Here is a 20,029-nt window from a genome sequence, read left to right as displayed (position 1 = left end):
TTCTGTATACATTTATAAACTATTATAAAAAAATTACCATCAGTAAGTGTTTGTGTTTTGATTTATTTTGGATTGTTTACAGTCATAGTATTGACTTAATTACGTTCCATCTTTGTTATTCCACAGTTTTAATGAATTTGCTATTATATGTGGAAAAATATGAATAAGTAAAAGTGATCCTAAAACTTATGAATGGGTAGTCAATGTTACATAAGCTAGTTAAACAGAAAAAATTATAATACTGCTAGGTGTAATTGCATAGCAGGCTACATAATAATATTATACTTCATTAATATATAGCAGTATACATACTTTTATCCTCTGTAGGCTATGTTTCTCCTCATCTTTCCTCTTTTAACCTGGGCACTTTGATGGCAATTTTTCTTATCTGTAGTTTATGTGTTGCATTACATCTATGGCTCTGCCTCATATTATGCGGTGTCTCGATAAGAGGTTGTGACTTGTTGATGTGAGCCCCGCGGCAGCTCTTTGAGTAACAGCTGATATTCACCCGGAAGTAACAAATCTTCTCTGGATAAACACTACAAAGTCCCGACCAGATTAACTGATCGCATGGTGACAATGATATGATTGACGCGAGGTTCAGATGAGGAATTAAAGTCCGATCACGCATTCCGTTATCCTCGCAATCACGGAGCGCGCGAGGCTCATAGCTGCGTAGCAACGGGTGACTCGACCCACGCCACAGAACGCAACTTCCGCTCCCGAGCACTTTAGAAAGTAAGAAATGTCTTGACTCGTTTTAACGCGCGTTGTTAGACGCGATATGTCAACGAACCCTTAAACGTTTAAATAAAAAATGAAATGAATATGAAACAAAGTGAATAAAAATCTTTCTGCGGGCCAGATTATGTTATATTGTTGAAAGGTGCCGCGGGCCGCAGAGAGGGGGAGGGCGGGCCGCAAATGGCCCGCGGGCCGGGAGTTTGAGACCACTGCATCAAAGGGTCCTTGGCCTGAAAAAGGTTGCTGACTTCTAATCTTAAAACATACAAAAAGGCATATACAGTACTATAATCAAATAACCAAGATTTCTTATCTCACCTGTTCAAGGATACAGAATAACAGCTTACTCATATAGGTTCTTTAAAACTGATGTTGATTGGTCAATGGCAAACCTGTTGGGCGTGGACGTACAGGCTGAGGGTCTTTTTTTGTCCTATAAATACTGCGAGTGTTAAGGGAGACCATTATCGAACAGGATCAGTCAGCAATCATGAGGTGTTTGGTTTTCCTTGTGCTCCTTGGAGCAGCTTGTGAGTAGAGACTAGAAACATTTTTACATTGAATTTTACTGTAATTCTTCTTCTTGTGTGATTTTAAACATACACTAATGATATTCATTCATTTTTGCAGTTGCTCTGGACGATGACAAGATCGTTGGTGGATATGAGTGTCAGGCCCATTCCCAGCCCTGGCAGGTGTCTCTGAATGCTGGCTACCACTTCTGCGGTGGCTCTCTGGTCAATAAGGATTGGGTTGTGTCTGCTGCTCACTGCTACAAGTCGTAAGTGCCCTTAACAGACGATTTCAGTTCAGGTTCATTGTCTAAGACCAACAATTCCTTTAATCATAAACCATATTTGACTTTCTCTTTTAGACGCATCGAGGTCCGTCTTGGTGAGCACCACATTGGCAAAAACGAGAATACTGAGCAGTTCATCTACTCCGAACGTGTCATCCGCCACCCCCAGTATAACTCATGGAACATTGATAATGACATCATGTTGATCAAGCTTAGCTCGTCAGCTGCCCTCAATGCTTACGTGCAGCCTGTGGCCCTGCCCTCAGCCTGCGCCGCCGCTGGCACCAAGTGCTTAGTATCCGGCTGGGGAAACACCATGAGCTCTAGTGAGTACAGGCTTGGGGATAACTTTACAGTATATGAGATGTTTTTAAATGACCAAGATGTTTTACTGTCATAGCATTTTAATTCTGATGTTGTTTCATTCATTTTATTATAGCTGCTGATTCCAACAAGCTTCAGTGTGTGGAAGTTCCAGTCTTGTCTGAAAGTGACTGTAACAACTCCTACCCCGGCATGATCACAAAATCCATGTTCTGTGCTGGATACCTGGAGGGAGGAAAGGACTCTTGTCAGGTAAAAGAATGGACCTTCTAAAACATTACCACAGACAAGAAATCCCTCCACCTCAGATTACTGGCTAATAATAACTTCATTTTTCTTCCTCTCAGGGTGACTCTGGTGGACCCGTGGTGTGCAATGGCCAGCTTCATGGTGTTGTGTCCTGGGGTTATGGATGTGCTGAGAAGAATCATCCTGGTGTCTACACCAAGGTAATATAGCGATTCATTCGATTAAAGCAATGTTTTAATTATATGAATGGCAAACATGTTAAATGATCATATTATTCTTTCTCCTAGGTTTGCATTTTCAATGATTGGCTTGCAGACACCATGAACTCATACTAAAGGGGATCCGAAAACACACCTTTAAAGTCAGCCTCCAATTCTGCATTCCATCAATAATTGTTTTATTGGAGATACAATAAAATCATTTCCTGTAAAAGTAGTTTTGTACAGTATGTTGATTTCAAACACCAACAGTGTCTTAAATGGCAATAGCATCACATTTTCATAGCTTTTGGGTAAATGACTTTTTGCACCATAGACTTAAAGGTATGGGCCTATATAAAACTGAATAAAGTAATATTACAAATTTTAGGGATATTGAATTTTTATGATGCTGAAATGTCTGGAAAAATGTTTAACTTGAAAGCTACACTTAAAAATTTTAAGTGACTTACTTACACCTGCAGCAAATATTGCTCTAACCAAGACATCTGAACAAACTAGTTTCAAACATAATATTTCACAGACTTCATTATCACTTTTTAAAAGAAATACAAGTATGAAAGATCTAACATTGTCCTGTTGATCATTTGTTAAAGACTATATAAATATATATATAGCATAACATGAGTGTGTTGTTTAAATGCAACTTAATATTTTTTAAGTACATAAAAAAGATAGACTATACAAATCCAAAATATCTTAAAGAAAATTTCTACTAGGAAATAATTGCAGGTGAATCTATTTGTCCAGGGATTTGTCCTGCAACTTAAGTGCAACATCTGGGTTTCCTAATGTCTAAACTAATATGCACATGTCATTACAAAATTATATATTTAAACCAAGCTGATATGAACTCACCATAAAAGGGGTTTTTAAAAATGGACATTATCTGACAACAAACAGGTGGGTTTAAATGCACAAGACTTAATAAAACGTACAAGACACAGGTTGAAACATTCAAAAACTGGGAAACAGGACCAAAATGGAAAGTAAAAAAACCTTTTTAAGTCTACATAATAAAAGGGCAGGGCAGATTAACGGATGTATGAAGAGAAAACAGTTTCTTAATTAAATTATAATGGATTTCATTTTCATACAGCTAGCATTATAACACCTGACAGAGGTGAGGAAAGTGTAATAACAAACTCTATGCTATAGAGGTTTAGCAGGTATTATGAAGACTTCACTCCGCATCAGTCTGTATTAATTAAAGTAACTTTACTTTTACTTGAGTACAATATTTTATTACTCTTTCCACCTCAGCTGAAAGCATTCTTTAGAAATGGTGGCCCATATTGATAGGATAGCATCTTGCAGTTGATGCAGATTTGTGGGATGCACATCCAGGGCAAGAAGCTCCCGTTCCACCACATCCCAAAGATGCTCTGTTGGGTTAAGATTTGGTGACTGTGTGTTCAAGAAACCAATTTGAAATGATTCAAGCTTTGTGACATGGTGCATTATCCTACTGAAAGTAGCCATCAGAGGATGGGTACATGGTGGTCAGAAACGGATAGACATGGTCAGAAACAATGCTCAGGTCGGCTGTGGCATTTTAACGATGCCCAATTGGCACTAAGGGGCCTAAGATGTGCCAAGAAAACATACCCCACACCATTACAACACCATCACAGTGGTAACAAGGCATGATGGATCCATGTTCTCATTCTGTTTACGCCAAATTCTGACTCTACCATCTGAATGTCTCAACAGAAATCGAGACTCATCAGACCAGGCAACATTTTTCTTCAACTGTCCGATTTTGGTGAGCATGCAAAATTAGCCTCTTTTTCCTGTTTGTTGTGGAGATGAGTGGTACCCGGTGGGGTCTTCTGCTGTTGTAGCCGATCCGCCTCAAGGTTGTGCGTATAGTGGCTTCACAAATGCTTTGCTGCATACCTCGGTTGTAACGAGTGGTTATTTCAGTCAAAGTTGCTCTTCTATCAGCTTGAATCAGTCGGCTTATTCTCCTCTGACCTCTAGCATCAACAAGGCATTTTCCTCCACAGGACTGCCGCATACTGGATGTTTTTCCCTTTTCACACCATTCTTTGTAAACCCTAGAAATGGTTGTGCGTGAAAATCCCAGTAACTGAGCAGATTGTGAAATACTCAGACCGTCCCGTCTGGCACCAACAACCATGCCACACTCAAAATTGCTTAAATCTCCTTTTTTTCCCCATTCTGACATTCAGTTTGGAGTTCAGGAGATTGTCTTGACCAGGACCACACACCTTAATGCATTGAAGCAACTGCCATGTGATTGGTTGATTAGATAATTGCATTAATGAGAAATTGAACAAGTGTTCCTAATAATCCTTTAGGTTAGTGTTTATTGTTAATAACAGAAAAATATATTTCAAGGCCCACAACCAAAAAAAGTATTTTCAGACAAATACCACACTGTCACAAAAAAGGTACAAAAGCTGACATTGGAATGATACCCTTTAAAAAAGCAGGTATGCACTTTTAATGTGCAAGTAGTATTGAGGTACCGATATGCACCCTTTAGGCATAAAGTTGTAGTTTTTGAAAGTGCACCGCTCCTGTGACCGCTTTTGTATCTTTGTTTATGAGAGTGCGCAAACATTCACACAAAGACAGAGAAAAGGTTCTGAGACTAAACATCTTATTTCCACGTTTTTTACTGAATCTTTGACATACAGTTGGCTATATTCATTTCAAGACAGACCTTCCAGACCTTTTATATGTATTTGTCTCAATTGAGAATAAGTCAAAAAAATTAATGTTTAATTGTTGAATTCTTTATAAATTTTCTTTTAACGATTCAGTAGAACGCCTAAATAAAGATGTCTACTTGGAATGTAGACTACGTAAACTACGAAACTTTCTTTAAATATGCAATTTTTTGTTTGTACATTGTTATGATCTAAGCAAGTGTCTTTTACAAGGGGGTCCTCAAATTAGTGTTTAATACTTCAGTCATCAAACATAAATGAAATGCAAATGCATAAAATTCTCACAATACAATCTAAGAAATAAGTTAAATGTTTTTTAGTACGATAACAGCATATGACATTGCCGAACATTATTATTTTGTAATCATCTTAGAGTATCTAAACCCATTTGTATGTTCATATATGGATGTTATTATAGACCAGGTTTAAAAAGCTCAGTGTAATAAAATATGCACCTGCTCCTTCTTTCCATCTTTCCTTCTATCCATCAAGGGATCCTTGGTTTGATAAAGGTTGCTGACTTCTAATCTTAAAACATACAAAAAGGCATATACTAAAGAGTACTATAATCAAATAACCAAGATTTATTATCTGACCTGTTCAAGGATACAGAATAACAGCTTACTCATTTAGGTTCTTTAAAACTGATGTTGATTGGTCAATGACAAACCTGTTGGGCGTGGACGTACAGGCTGAGGGTCTTTTTTGTCCTATAAATACTGCGAGTGTTAAGGGAGACCATCATCGAACAGGATCAGTCAGCAGTCAGCAGTCATGAGGTCTTTGGTTTTCCTTGTGCTCCTTGGAGCCGCTTGTGAGTAGAGACTAGAAAAACTTTTACATTGAATTTTACTGTAATTCTTCTTCTTGTGTGATTTTAACCATAATGATATTCATTCATTTTTGCAGTTGCTCTGGACGATGACAAGATCGTTGGTGGATATGAGTGCCAGGCCCATTCCCAGCCCTGGCAGGTGTCTCTGAATGTTGGCTACCACTTCTGCGGTGGCTCTCTGATCACTAAGGATTGGGTTGTGTCTGCTGCTCACTGCTACAAGTCGTAAGTGCCCTTAACAGACAGCTTCAGTATAGGTGTATTGTCTTAGACCAATAATTACTTTATTCATATTTGACTTTCTCCTTTAGACAAGTCGAGGTCCGTCTTGGTGAGCACCACATTGGCAAAAAAGAGAATACTGAGCAGTTCATCTACTCCCAACGTGTCATCCGCCACCCCCAGTATAACTCATGGAACATTGATAATGACATCATGCTGATCAAGCTACAAACGTCTGCTGACCTTAATGCATACGTGCAGCCTGTGGCCCTTCCCTCATCCTGCGCCGCCGCTGGCACCAAGTGCTTAGTATCCGGCTGGGGAAACACCATGAGCTCTAGTGAGTACAGGCTTGGTGATAACTTTACAGTATATGAGATGTTTTCAAATGACCAAGATGTTTCACTGTCATAGCATTTTAATTCTGATGTTGTTTCATTCATTTTATTATAGCTGCTGATAAAAACAAGCTTCAGTGTGTGGAAGTCCCAGTCTTGTCTGACAGCGACTGTAACAACTCCTACCCCGGCATGATCACAAAATCCATGTTCTGTGCTGGATACCTGGAGGGAGGAAAGGACTCTTGTCAGGTAAAAGAATGGACCTTCTAAAACATTACCACAGACAAGAAATCCCTCCACCTCAGATTATTTGCTAATAATAACTTCATTTTTCTTCCTCTCAGGGTGACTCTGGTGGCCCCGTGGTGTGCAATGGCCAGCTTCATGGTGTTGTGTCCTGGGGTTATGGATGTGCTGAGAAGAATCATCCTGGTGTCTACACCAAGGTAATATAGCGATTCATTCGATTAAAGCAATGTTTTAATTATATGAATGGCAAACATGTTAAATGATTAAATTATTATTTTTTCCAGGTTTGCATTTTCAATGATTGGCTTGAAGACACCATGAACATATACTAAAGGGGATCCAAAAACACACCTTTAAAGTCAGCCTCCAATTCTGCATTCCATCAATAATTGTTTTATTGGAGATACAATAAAATAATTTCCTGTAAAAGTAGTTTTGTACAGTATGTTGATTTCAAACACCAATAGTGTCTTAAATGGCAATAGCATCACATTTTCATAGCTTTTGGGCAGGGGTGCTGTAAAGGGGGGGTAAACAATGACGATTCTCGGGGCCCACGAGTAAGAGGGGGCCCAGAGAAGCCCCCAAAATTGTGGTGCTAATAAAATATTTAATAGCAAAAATTATTAACTTAAATTATTCTATTTGCTGTTTCTTGGTATCAAAAAATGTATTTGTTTAGGAAACACAAACGTCTGTGGGCCCCTTTCCCCCCCTCTCAATTATCATAAAATGGTTCAGTCTGCCCAAATTGTATAATCCAGGCAACACAGCTTGACTTCACTTATAGCGCCGGCAGAATATCAACTTGACTGACAAGGAAGTGAAAATGCCTCAAAAATCTGGAAGTCAAAAACGGAAAGAGAAAAAAAATAAGAAGTGAAAGAGGCAAAGGGTCAACATTATGTTACCCAATTTTTCACAAGAAAAGGTGGGTTTGTAAGTAGGCCTAAATTGTTAGTGGACCGCCCGCCCGTGACAATGATCATAGCCTACGGCACTTTTCTTTGCTTACGCGCACGCTTTGTACATGAGGCACCAGGTCTCTACGGTAGCATTTTTCGACAAGTAAGCACGTTTGAATAGAGCAGGGTGCAGCGGGTGCATGGCTTTGCCTCACAGGCAGCCGTTGTCGGCATCTTTGTACGAGGCTCTGCCAGTCTGCCCACTTTCAGCACCCTGCTGCGGTCCACGCTGTTGCACTTGTCTTGCAAGCAGTCTAACTTCATGAACTCTGATAAAAATCCTCTCCCAGATACTGTACAAACTACTATCAGCTGTTTGTGAGGTTTCAGTACATCTCTTGAAGATGATGTGGAGTTGTAATACTTTCACAGTCTGATTCAGACCGCTTTGGCAAAACTCAATTTAAACAGCGCAAAATGACTGCCTGTGGACGTTATAGATAGAAATGATTATATTTCTATTTTTATTCACACAATAAATATTTAAACTAGTTTTAATGAAAATATATGTAGTTTTAGGGAAAGTCAGGGAGGCTTTATGATTTATTTAAACAAAGTTATTGACTATGCAAATTTCAAAAAGGTCAAAATGCCGCCTTGTTCGTTCTAGTGTTAAAGATAATTACCACACTGCAAAAAAAAAATTTCAAGAAAAAATTCTTAGTATTTTTGTCCTGTTTTCAGTAAAAATATAAAAAATTTCTAAAATAAAGATGCTTTTTCATGATGAGCAAATCGACCTAAGAAAATAAGTCTAGTTTTTAGACCAAAAATATTACATTTAAGGGATTTTATGCATAAAACAAGCAAAAAAATCTGCCAATGGGGTAAGCAAAAAATCTTGATCATTTTTCTTAAACACTAAATTCAAGAAAAATTTGCTTACCCCATTGGCAGATTTTTTTGCTTGTTTTATGCACAAAATCCCTTTAATATAATATTTTTGGTCTAAAAACTAGACTTATTTTCTTTGGTCGTTTTGCTCATCAAAAAAAGCATCTTAATTTAAGAATTTTTAGATATTTTTTCTGAAAAAGAAAAAAATTACTAAGAATTTTTTTTCTTGAAAATCATTTTTTGCAATGCATAAGTTTAAATGTTGCGGTTAAAATGACCACTGGTGTCCGTTCTAGTGTTTAAAGTGCATGATAAGGGAACGCAATTTTCTCCCCATGTTAGGCCAAGAAAATGCTGGAAAAATAAAAATACACAGTTTTAGTTAAACGTTCAACACTGCAAAAAATTACTTTCTTACTTAGTATTTTTGTCTTGTTTTCAGTAGAAATATCTAAAAATTCTTAAATTAAGATGCTTTTTCTTAATGAGCAAAATGACCTAAGTAAATGAGTCTAGTTTTAAGACAAATTAATATACAATTTTAGTGAAATTTTCCTTAAAACAGGCAAAATGATCTGCCAATGGGGTGAGAAAAAAATTGTGAAATAAGATTTCTTTTTTCTTGAACACTTAATTCAAGTAAAATTTTCTCACCCCATTGGTAGTCAAAATACCATAAAAGCGCATGATTTTATGTAAATTAATATGAAAAAAGTCTCAGCTGTGTTGGGGGCCCTGTCAAGATTCTTTTCATGGGGCCCAAAATCCTTAGCAGCGCCCCTGCTTTTGGGTAAATGACTTTTTGCACCATAGACTTAAAGGTATGGGCCGATATATAAAACTGAATAAAGTAATATTACTAATTGTAGGAACATTGAATTTTTCTTATGCTGAAATGTCTGGAAAAATTTTTAACTTGAAAGCTACACTTAAAATTAAAAAGTGACTTACTTACATCTGCAGCAAATATTGCTCTAACCAAGACATCTGAACTAGTTTCAAAGATAAAAAACAAAATATTTCACAGACTTTATTATCACTTTTTAAAAGAAACACAAATATGAAATATCTAACATTGTCCTGTTGATCTATCACTTGTTAAAATTATATTAATGCTTTGTGCTGCATTATACAGTGTTGCATATATATTGCATAACATGTGTCTGTTGTTTAAATGCAACTTATAATTTTTTAAGTACATAAAAAAGATAGACTATACAAATCCAAAATATCTTAAAGAAAATAACAAGGAAAGTGTAATAACAAACTCTATGTTATAGAGGTTTAGCAGGTATTATGAAGACTTCACTCCGCATCAGTCTGTATTAATTAAAGTAACTTTACTTTTACTTGAGTACAATATTTTATTACTCTTTCCACCTCTGCTGAAAGCATTTAGAAATGGTGGCCCATATTGATAGGATAGCATCTTGCAGTTGATGGAGATTTGTGTGATGCACATCCAGGGCAAGAAGCTCCCGTTCCACCACATCCCAAAGATGCTCTAATGAGTTGAGATTTGGTGACTGTGGGGGCCATTTTTGTACAGCGAACTCATTGTCATGATCAAGAAACCAATTTGAAATTATTCAAGCTTTGTGACATGGTGCATTATCCTGCTGGAAGTAGCCATCAGAGGATGGGTGCATGATGGTCAGAAACGGATAGACATGGTCAGAAACAATGCTCAGGTCGGCTGTGGCATTTTAACGATGCCCAATTGGCACTAAGGGGCCTAAAGTGTTCCAAGAAAACATCCCCCACACCATTACACCATCACAGTGGTAACAAGGCATGATGGATCCATGTTCTCATTCTGTTTACGCCAAATTCTGACTCTTCCATCTGAATGTCTCAAAAGAAATCTAGACTCATCAGACCAGGCAACATTTTTCTTCAACTGTCCGATTTTGGTGAGCCTGTGCAAATGTAGCTTCTTTTTCCTGTTTGTTGTGGAGATGAGTGGTACCCGGTGGGGTCTTCTGCTGTTGTAGCCAATCCGTCTCAAGGTTGTGCGTATAGTGGCTTCACAAATGCTTTGCTGCATACCTCGGTTGTAACGAGTGGTTATTTCAGTCAAAGTTGCTCTTCTATCAGCTTGAATCAGTCTGCCTTTTCTCCTTTGACCTCTAGCATCAACAAGGCATTTTCACCCACAGGATTGACGCATACCTGATGTTTTTCCCTTTTCACACCATTCTTTGAAAACCCTAGAAATGGTTGTGCGTGAAAATCCCAGTAACGGAGCAGATTGTGAAATACTCAAACCGGCCCGTCGGGCACCAACAACCATGCCACACTCAAAATTGCTTAAATCACATTTCTTTCCCATTCTGACATTCAGTTTGGAGTTCAGGAGATTGTCTTGACCCACACCCCTAAATGCATTGAAGCAACTGCCATGTGATTGGTTGATTAGATAATTGCATTAATGAGAAATTGAACAAGTGTTCCTAATAATCCTTTAGGTTAGTGTTTATTGTTAATAACAGAAAAATATATTTCAAGGCCCACAACCAAAAAAGCCTTTTCAGAAAAATATCACACTGTCACAAAAAAGGTTAAAAAGCTGGCATTGGAATGATACCCTTTAAAAAGGCTTAATATCTGTATTTACAGGTATGCACTTTTAATGTGCAAGTAGTATTGAGGTACCAATATGCACCCTTTAGGCATAAAGTTGTAGTTTTTGAAAGTGCACCGCTCCAGTGACCGCTTTTGTATCTTTGTTTATGAGAGTGCGCAAACATTCACACAAAGACAGAGAAAAGGTTCTGAGACTAAACATCTTATTTCCACTTTTTTACTGAATCTTTGACATACAATTGGCTATTAACATTTTAAGACAGACCTTCCAGACCTTTTATATGTATATGCCTCAGTTGAGAATAAGTAGGGGAAAAAAATCATGTTTAATTGTTGAATTCTTTATAAATTTTCTTTGAACAATTCAGTAGAACGCCTAAATAAAGATGTCTACTTGGAATGTAGACTACGTAAACTACGAAACTTTCTTTAAATATGCAATTTTTTGTTTGTTCATTGTTATGATCTAAGCAAGTGTCTTTTACAAGGGGGTCCTCAAATTAGTGTTTAATACTTCAGTCATCAAACATAAATGAAATGCAAATGCATAAAATTCTCACAATAAAATCTAAAAAATAAATTAAATGTTTATAATTATTATAATGTAATCATCTTAGAGTATCTAAACCCATTTGTATGTCCATCTATGGATGTTATTATAGCCCAGGTTTAAAAAGCTCAGTTTAATAAAATATGCACCTGTTCCTTCTTTCCATCTTTTCTTCTATCCATCAAGGGGTCCTTGGCCTGAAAAAGGTTGCTGACTTCTTATCTTAAAACATACAAAAAAAGCATATACTGTACTATAATCAAATAACCAAGATTTCTTATCTCACCTGTTCAAGGATACAGAATAACAGCTTACTCATATAGGTTCTTTAAAACTGATGTTGATTGGTCAATGGCAAACCTGTTGGGCGTGGACATACAGGCCGAGGGTCTTTTTTGTCCTATAAATACTGTGAGGTAGACCATCATCAAACAGGTTCAGTCAGCAGTCAGCAGTCATGAGGTGTTTGGTTTTCCTTGTGCTCCTTGGAGCAGCTTGTGAGTAGAGCCTAGAAACATTTTTACATTGAATTTTACTGTAATTCTTCTTTTAACCATACACTAATGATATTCATTCATTTTTGCAGTTGCTCTGGATGATGACAAGATCGTTGGTGGATATGAGTGTCAGGCCCATTCCCAGCCCTGGCAGGTGTCTCTGAACGCTGGCTACCACTTCTGCGGTGGCTCTCTGGTCAATAAGGATTGGGTTGTGTCTGCTGCTCACTGCTACAAGTCGTAAGTGCCCTTAACAGATGACTTCAGTTCAGGTTCATTGTCTAAGACCAATAATTCCTTTAATCATAAACCATATTTGACTTTCTCTTTTAGACGCATCGAGGTCCGTCTTGGTGAGCACCACATTGGCAAAAACGAGAATACTGAGCAGTTCATCTACTCCGAACGTGTCATCCGCCATCCCCAGTATAACTCATGGAACATTGATAATGACATCATGTTGATCAAGCTTAGCTCGTCAGCTGCCCTCAATGCTTACGTGCAGCCTGTGGCTCTGCCCTCAGCCTGCGCCGCCGCTGGCACCAAGTGCTTAGTCTCCGGCTGGGGAAACACCATGAGCTCTAGTGAGTACAGGCTTGGGGATAACTTTACAGTATATGAGATGTTTTTAAATGACCAAGATGTTTTACTGTCATAGCATTTTAATTCTGATGTTGTTTCATTCATTTTATTATAGCTGCTGATTCCAACAAGCTTCAGTGTGTGGAAGTCCCAGTCTTGTCTGAAAGTGACTGTAACAACTCCTACCCCGGCATGATCACAAAATCCATGTTCTGTGCTGGATACCTGGAGGGAGGAAAGGACTCTTGCCAGGTAAAAGAATGGACCTTCTAAAACATTACCACAGACAAGAAATCCCTCCACCTCAGATTATTTGCTAATAATAACTTCATTTTTCTTTCTCTCAGGGTGACTCTGGTGGCCCCGTGGTGTGCAATGGCCAGCTTCATGGTGTTGTGTCCTGGGGTTATGGATGTGCTGAGAAGAATCATCCTGGTGTCTACACCAAGGTAATCTAGCGATTCATTCGATTAAAGCAATGTTTAAATTATATGAATGGCAAACATGTTAAATTATTAAATTATTCTTTCTCCTAGGTTTGCATTTTCAATGATTGGCTTGCAGACACCATGAACTCATACTAAAGGGGATCCAAAAACACACCTTTAAAGTCAGCCTCCAATCCTGCATTCCATCAATAATTGTTTTATTGGAGATACAAATAAAATCATTTCCTCTAAAAGTAGTTTTGTACAGTATGTTGATTTCAAACACCAACAGTGTCTTCTTTTAAATGGCAATAGCATCACATGTTCATAGCTTCTGGGTTAATGAGTTTTTGCACCATAGACTTAAAGGTATGGGCCGATATATAAAACTGAATAAAGTAATATTACTTATTGTAGGAACATTGGATTTTTCTTATGCTGAAATGTCTTGAAAAATATTTAACTTGAAAGCTACACTTAAAATTATAAAGTGACTTACTTACACCTGCAGCATATTTGCTCTAACCAAGACATCTGAACAAACTAGTTTCAAACATAAAAAAAATCAAAATATTTCACAGACTTCATTATCACTTTTTACAGTTTTTTTACGATTGCTTACACACAAAATCTTTTCATGTCACATGATTTTTGAAACCTCTCAGTCAAAGTGTAAAACTACATTCCAAATCTTTAAAACCATAAGCTGTTTCTCAGCCTTTAACTCAGTTTTCAATTGCATAAAACACTTTTTTCAAAACACTACACACAATTCTAAAACACAAAAGATCTATGAGAAAGTGACTTGCTTTCCTTTTCCAAACACAACCAATCAAAATGCTACACTCATTCACCAGGTCACACAGACACACTCCTCACATGTGCAAACACTAAATGCTTAACTGATCACTAACCAATCACTGCTTTACTTTACAGTAATATATTTAGGCCTATAAATACGTCAAAGGTCAGATTACCTGTTTTGGCAATCTGCACCCCACCCCTCTTCCAATTCCTGGACCAGGACCCCACACACAATTTACTGTATTCCACTGTAAAGAATATACTTTTGGTTTACATGTTTATAGTTTTGTTGTTTGCTAATGTATACAACAGTAATGTTTGGCCTAATAAATATTTTCTGGTTCTACATTGCATTGGCGTTTCCGGTGTACTTGTTACCCCTCTCAGCAGATTACTTTCACTGTAGAACATTGGATTGAAATGTAGATATAAGCCCATGAAAGACCAAAGAGCTTTAGATTTAGAACAGCAGTGTTTGGATGGTATATCCAAAAATGTATTATTATGAAAGAAGTGTTTGCCATTTGATGCAAATACTTGATTCTGACATGTGTTTGTGGCATTTTGAATGCAGTGTTGCATTTTGAAGGAGATGTTAGCTACTTTGCATTTTGTGTGTGCGGTTTTGAAACATTGTGTGTAGAGTTTTGAAAAAGGAGACTTAGTTTTGAAAACGTGTGTAAGCAATTGAAAACTGTAATACAGTTTTTCTTGATTGCTAAAACACTATAACCAGGCTTTTAAACTAAAACTTCAAAACCATAACGCCATTTTCAAGAAGCACAATCATGTTGCTGAACTATAAACACTACTCCCCTGCTTTAACACATGAGTCAAATTTGGATAACTGTTACTTTAAAACTCTACACACAAATCCCTACATTTCTCAGTGCTTACACCATGTGGTCATATGGAAAGCACAAGCATTCAATACTCTTCACTCAAGTCAGTACAGCTTAGGCTCAATTAGCAAACAATTACCAAGATGGAAACACTAAGAATCAAAATTGAACACACATCAATCAGATCCTTCAATAGATAGATAAAAGGGCCTGAATCAGTTCACTGAGCTTTGGAACAATAGATCCACAGAGAAATTAAGGAATAGGTTGAGGAGAAGGAGGAGGAAGAGGAGGAGAGAGAGGATGAGGCAGAGGAGGAGGCAGAAGAGGAGGGAAAGGAGGAGGACATGGTGAAGGAGTAGGAAGAGGAGGAGGACGTGGTGAAAGAGGAGGAGGGAGATGTAGGGCAAGGTGACAAGCAGTCTCAGATGAAATTTGAGTCACTCTAGTTGACCATGTACTTGTCCATGGTATGACTATGAGGGAGGCTGAGCAAAGAGTAAAGCCTAATTTTAGTGGCTTCACTGTTGCCTTCATCTTCAGAGCCTTCAGGTAGGAAAACAGATAGGTGTAGTTACAGTAAGACTGCTCTGTACAGTAACTTTAGTGTGCATACACTGTTGCACTATGCCACTAGAATAAAGAAATCCATCAAATTGCCTTCCATACAGATAGACATATCAGTAGATTAATGCCAGGGGTGGATCATGCAAGAGGATTTTACCCTCGCTGTTTGGCTAGGACCAATATAACCTGTGATGTGGATGAGATTCTCTGGCCTGACCCAGAACAAAGACGGGATGTTGAGGCGGAATCATTTAAAAAAAATGTTTTACAGTTGTGCTGTGTATCACATGAATGAATATAAATTTACTTATCATACATTGATGGTGTCTTTTTTGGCCATGTGAAAAGGTTTTTGGGTGGGAGAACCACAAGCAACTTATCAGTTTTGGATATATTGTTTTGAATTTATTGCACCAGTGTGTAGTGTGTGTGTGTGTGTGTGTGTTTTTGAAAGCTTGTGTGTGATGTCTGAGGGAAAATGTTGTTTTTTCAGTAAGAGTGAATGGTTTAAGAGCTTTATTTTGACCTGAAAATATGATGTTTGGAGAATAGTGTGAGGCGTTATGATATTGTGTTTAGTGTTTTGAGAATATGAGCCATAGTTTCGAGAAATGTGTTTAAGCAACTGAGAAAAACTGTACGTCAAAATTAAGTCATTGTAATTCATATCTAGCTCAGTTTTGACTCAACAGAACAGCGCAAGGTCACAGATCTAAAATTACATGAAACGTGTTTCGCAAAACAAAACTGATATAGATATCATGGGAACCCATGCATGTGTGGTTTAGTCCCAATTGAACTTGGTAATGTCGTCTGAATGTGGGCTGACTTTGATATAATGTTAAAGATTTACAGTGTGTTATTTGTGTCTCAGTGTCAAATATAATTGTGTATTCTGTTAAAATCTCTTAAAGTCTTTATTTGTTATATTATTATTATGAATATTATTATTTATTAATTAAGTATTATTATTACTATAATTATTATGGTATATATGTAAATGAGCAGAGAATACAATCAAATTAAATGCTCAATTAAATTATATTGTAATGAAAAAGAAACAGCAACAGATCACAATGTTGCACAAATAATAATATTAACTGCATATGATTTTAGCAGATATGTTGCAATAGGTTATCAGTAAATTAATTTGTGAAACAACTTGCAAATAAAGAAAGTAATTAATAACATTTGTTGGATAAAACTATTTAAACTTTAACTTTATTAAATATTTTCCAGATACATGTCATGTGAGTTTTAAGAAACACTTAGTGACAGCTTCAAATGAAACAACTGAGTGAGAAGACAGACAGCTGCTGAAAATCTGTTTCATGGAAAAACCTGCTGTCAAGGTTATCAAGCCTAAAACATGACTGTTCAACAACACAACTGCTGGACCCTTGCTGCTGAACCCAAAATTAAAACACTATCAGCAGAAAATACATATGTGACCCATACTTGTCAGTTATACATTCATTAATCCTTATTAGAAATACATATTATATTTTCATAATACACATCTTTTTATTTAAAGAAAAGATAAAATCTGAATGTTAATAATTTTGTAATGCAGGTGGCAGGTGGCTTTAACTGTTATATGTTTTTCATCTATTATTATTTGCCAAATTGGAAGTATAAGCTTTTATCTGCATTCTGAGCAGTTTTGAGATATTAAGCTTTGAAGTCTTTGCCTTCCTTCAACATTGCAGAACGAAGTTTTTGGTTTTACAGATAAAGTCTCAAAATGTTCACAACTTAAAAAAAAAACACAGTTTCTCATAAATTGTCACAGAATAAGCTACATTTTGAAAAAAATGTAAGAACTGTGTAATACTGTGTGATGAAAATATCTAACATATTTGGTAGTTTGTCAGAAAAAAATATTTACCTAAAATATACAAAGCAAAAAATATATACAGTAATATCTAAATTCAAAAACAAAATAAAAAATAATATATTCACAGGAGTACATGCTTTAAGTAAAAGTGCACTAAAGAGTACTAAATACTTTCTGCAAACATTTTGATTGGTCAATGGTAAACCTGTTGGGCGTGGACGTACAGGCTGAGGGTCTTTTTATCCTATAAATACTGCGCGTGTTAAGGGAGACAATTATCGAACAGGATCAGTCAGCAATCATGAGGTCTTTGGTTTTCCTTGTGCTCCTTGGAGCAGCTTGTGAGTAGAGACTAGAAACATTTTTACATTGAATTTTACTGTAATTCTTCTTCTTGTATGATTTATCCATACACTAATGATATTCATTCATTTTTGCAGTTGCTCTGGACGATGACAAGATCGTCGGTGGATATGAGTGCCAGCCCCATTCCCAGCCCTGGCAGGTGTCTCTGAACGTTGGCTACCACTTCTGCGGTGGCTCTCTGGTCACTGAAAATTGGGTTGTGTCTGCTGCTCACTGCTACCAGTCGTAAGTGCCCTTAACAGACGACTTCAGTTCAGGTTCATTGTCTAAGACCAATATTCCTTTAACCATAAACCATATTTCACTTTCTCTTTAGACGTATTCAGGTCCGTCTTGGCGAGCACCACATTGGCATCAACGAGAATACTGAGCAGTTCATCTACTCTGAACGTGTCATCCGCCATCCCCAGTATGACTCCTGGATGCTTGATAGTGACATTATGCTGATCAAGCTTAGCTCGCCTGCTAGCCTCAACTCAAATGTGCAGCCTGTGGGCCTGCCCTCTTCCTGCGCCCCTGCTGGCACCAAGTGCATAGTATCCGGCTGGGGAAACACCATGAGCTCTAGTGAGTACAGGCTTGGTGATTAGCTTATATGAGATTTTTTTTATAAATGACGAAGATGTTTTACTGTCATAGCATTTTAATTTTGATGTTGTTTCATTCATTTTATTATAGCTGCTGATAAAAACAAGCTCCAGTGTCTGGAAATCCCAATCTTGTCTGACAGCGACTGTAACAACTCCTACCCCGGCATGATCACAAGCACCATGTTCTGTGCTGGATACCTGGAGGGAGGAAAGGACTCTTGCCAGGTAAAAGATTGGACCTTCTAAAACATTAACACAGACAGGAAATTACACTACATTAAACGTTTTACCTCAGATTACTGGGTAATAATAACTTAATTTTTCTTTTTCTCAGGGTGACTCTGGTGGCCCTGTGGTGTGCAATGGCCAGCTTCATGGTGTTGTGTCCTGGGGTTATGGATGTGCTGAGAAGAATCATCCTGGTGTCTACAGCAAGGTAATATAGGGATTCATTCGATTAAAGCAATGTTTTTAATTATATAAATGACAAACATGTTAAATGGTCATATTCTCTTTTCTCCAAGGTCTGCGTTTTCAGCCAGTGGCTTCAAAACACCATGAGCGCATACTAAAGTGGATCCAAAAACACACCTTCAAAGTCACATGTTACCTCCAATTCTGCAATCCATCAAAAAAAAATTGTATTGGAGATAAAAACAAGTGAAAATAAAAGATTAAAAAACAACCTGCTTCAAGTTTACTTGTTTATAAACAACCAATATATTGATACTGTATTACTAAGTCATTCATGAAAGCAGTTAGCCTACATGTAAATGTTATTGTTCAGTAATGGTAACTAAACAAAACAAAACTGTAAATAATGTTTGGGTTGGACTATCAAGTGTCTTTAAATGGAAGTGGTACTGTAATTATTTACTGTGCTCTTTCAAAAATAAAGGTGCAACTAAATGTTCTTCACAGCAATGCTACAGAGGAACAATTTTTGTTTCCCACAAAAAATATTCAAAGGTTCTTAAAAAAAAATTTCTTTCTTACCTTTTTATGGTGTAAAGCAGGGGTTTTCAAACTGTGGGTCGGGACCCTCTTTTGGGTCGCACAGTAGAAGGGTCGCACAAAGTTGCTTTGCTGTTGTAGTGAATGACAAAAAAACAGTTTAGACTAATAATTGCCAAGCAATGACAATGATTTTTATATGTAATAGTGTAAGATTTTTTAATTAAACTTACCAAAGACAAAACATAACAAAAACCATATAAACATATTCCAAACACATATCAACATACATAGAGATAGTGACATACAAGGGTCATCATATACAGCGATCTCAAATGTATAGTCAAATGCAATGCAAATTCATGTTAAGGGTTACACATTTCTTCGCTAAATTTATAGGGATAGTACAGGGGTCCTGCTTTCAACATTCAAACTTACACTGTAAAAAAATATGCAGCATGAAGTTAAAACAACTTGGTTTTGCAAGTCAATTTAAGCTACTATTTGTTACTATAAGTTTTTGCTTAAACAAAGTTGACATAACTTATAAAATCAAGTTGAAATTGTTTAGCTTATTTTTTTTAAGTTAAAGTAACATAAATATAGATGATTTGAAAAAGGTGCAATTTTTTACAGTGTACATCTCATTCATAAAATAAGAAAATAATAAACTGCTCAAATTAAAAAAGTATTTCCCATTTTTCAATTTTAAAATATGCTTCCGTGGATAGATTAAACATTTGAGTGGTTGGTGAAATTGAAAGTTTGGGAACCCCTGGTCTATAGAACCTTTTTCCACTATAGAGAATCTTTCAGGAAAGAAAATGTTCTTTGGATGTTAAAGGTTCTTTATGGAACCATACAGGCAATATAATTCTTCTATGGCATTGTATAGGACCATTTTTGGGCATTTGTTTTGACACAATTGTAAACACAAACAG

General features: G+C 36.9%; 3 protein-coding genes across 3 annotated transcripts; all 3 read left to right on the top strand.

Annotated features, from left to right (window-relative positions):
• The first annotated feature begins 1,117 nt into the window (after positions 1-1,117).
• LOC135743263 (trypsin-2-like) lies at positions 1,118-2,554 on the top strand. The gene is made up of 6 exons (XM_065260878.1): positions 1,118-1,277; positions 1,378-1,528; positions 1,622-1,872; positions 1,986-2,122; positions 2,218-2,319; positions 2,407-2,554. The coding sequence occupies exons 1-6, from the start codon at positions 1,238-1,240 to the stop codon at positions 2,452-2,454; spliced, it is 729 nt and encodes a 242-aa protein (XP_065116950.1). The 5' UTR covers positions 1,118-1,237; the 3' UTR covers positions 2,455-2,554.
• Positions 2,555-5,695: 3,141 nt separating this feature from the next.
• LOC135727650 (trypsin-2-like) lies at positions 5,696-7,115 on the top strand. The gene is made up of 6 exons (XM_065245583.2): positions 5,696-5,850; positions 5,946-6,096; positions 6,183-6,433; positions 6,547-6,683; positions 6,779-6,880; positions 6,968-7,115. The coding sequence occupies exons 1-6, from the start codon at positions 5,811-5,813 to the stop codon at positions 7,013-7,015; spliced, it is 729 nt and encodes a 242-aa protein (XP_065101655.2). The 5' UTR covers positions 5,696-5,810; the 3' UTR covers positions 7,016-7,115.
• A 4,848-nt stretch (positions 7,116-11,963) lies between these two features.
• Positions 11,964-18,762, top strand: LOC135743145 (uncharacterized). The gene is made up of 13 exons (XM_073811706.1): positions 11,964-12,118; positions 12,208-12,358; positions 12,452-12,702; positions 12,816-12,952; positions 13,048-13,149; positions 13,237-13,278; positions 15,041-15,132; positions 17,446-17,519; positions 17,619-17,769; positions 17,861-18,111; positions 18,223-18,359; positions 18,469-18,570; positions 18,659-18,762. Exons 1-13 carry the CDS (start codon positions 12,079-12,081, stop codon positions 18,704-18,706), a joined length of 1,578 nt encoding a protein of 525 aa, XP_073667807.1. The 5' UTR covers positions 11,964-12,078; the 3' UTR covers positions 18,707-18,762.
• The last annotated feature ends 1,267 nt before the right edge of the window (positions 18,763-20,029 follow it).

This window comes from Paramisgurnus dabryanus, chromosome 13 (assembly GCF_030506205.2).
Source record: "Paramisgurnus dabryanus chromosome 13, PD_genome_1.1, whole genome shotgun sequence".
Taxonomy (NCBI): domain Eukaryota; kingdom Metazoa; phylum Chordata; class Actinopteri; order Cypriniformes; family Cobitidae; genus Paramisgurnus; species Paramisgurnus dabryanus.
Note: the sequence above shows the minus strand (reverse complement) of the source record. Positions and strands in the feature narration are given on the sequence as shown.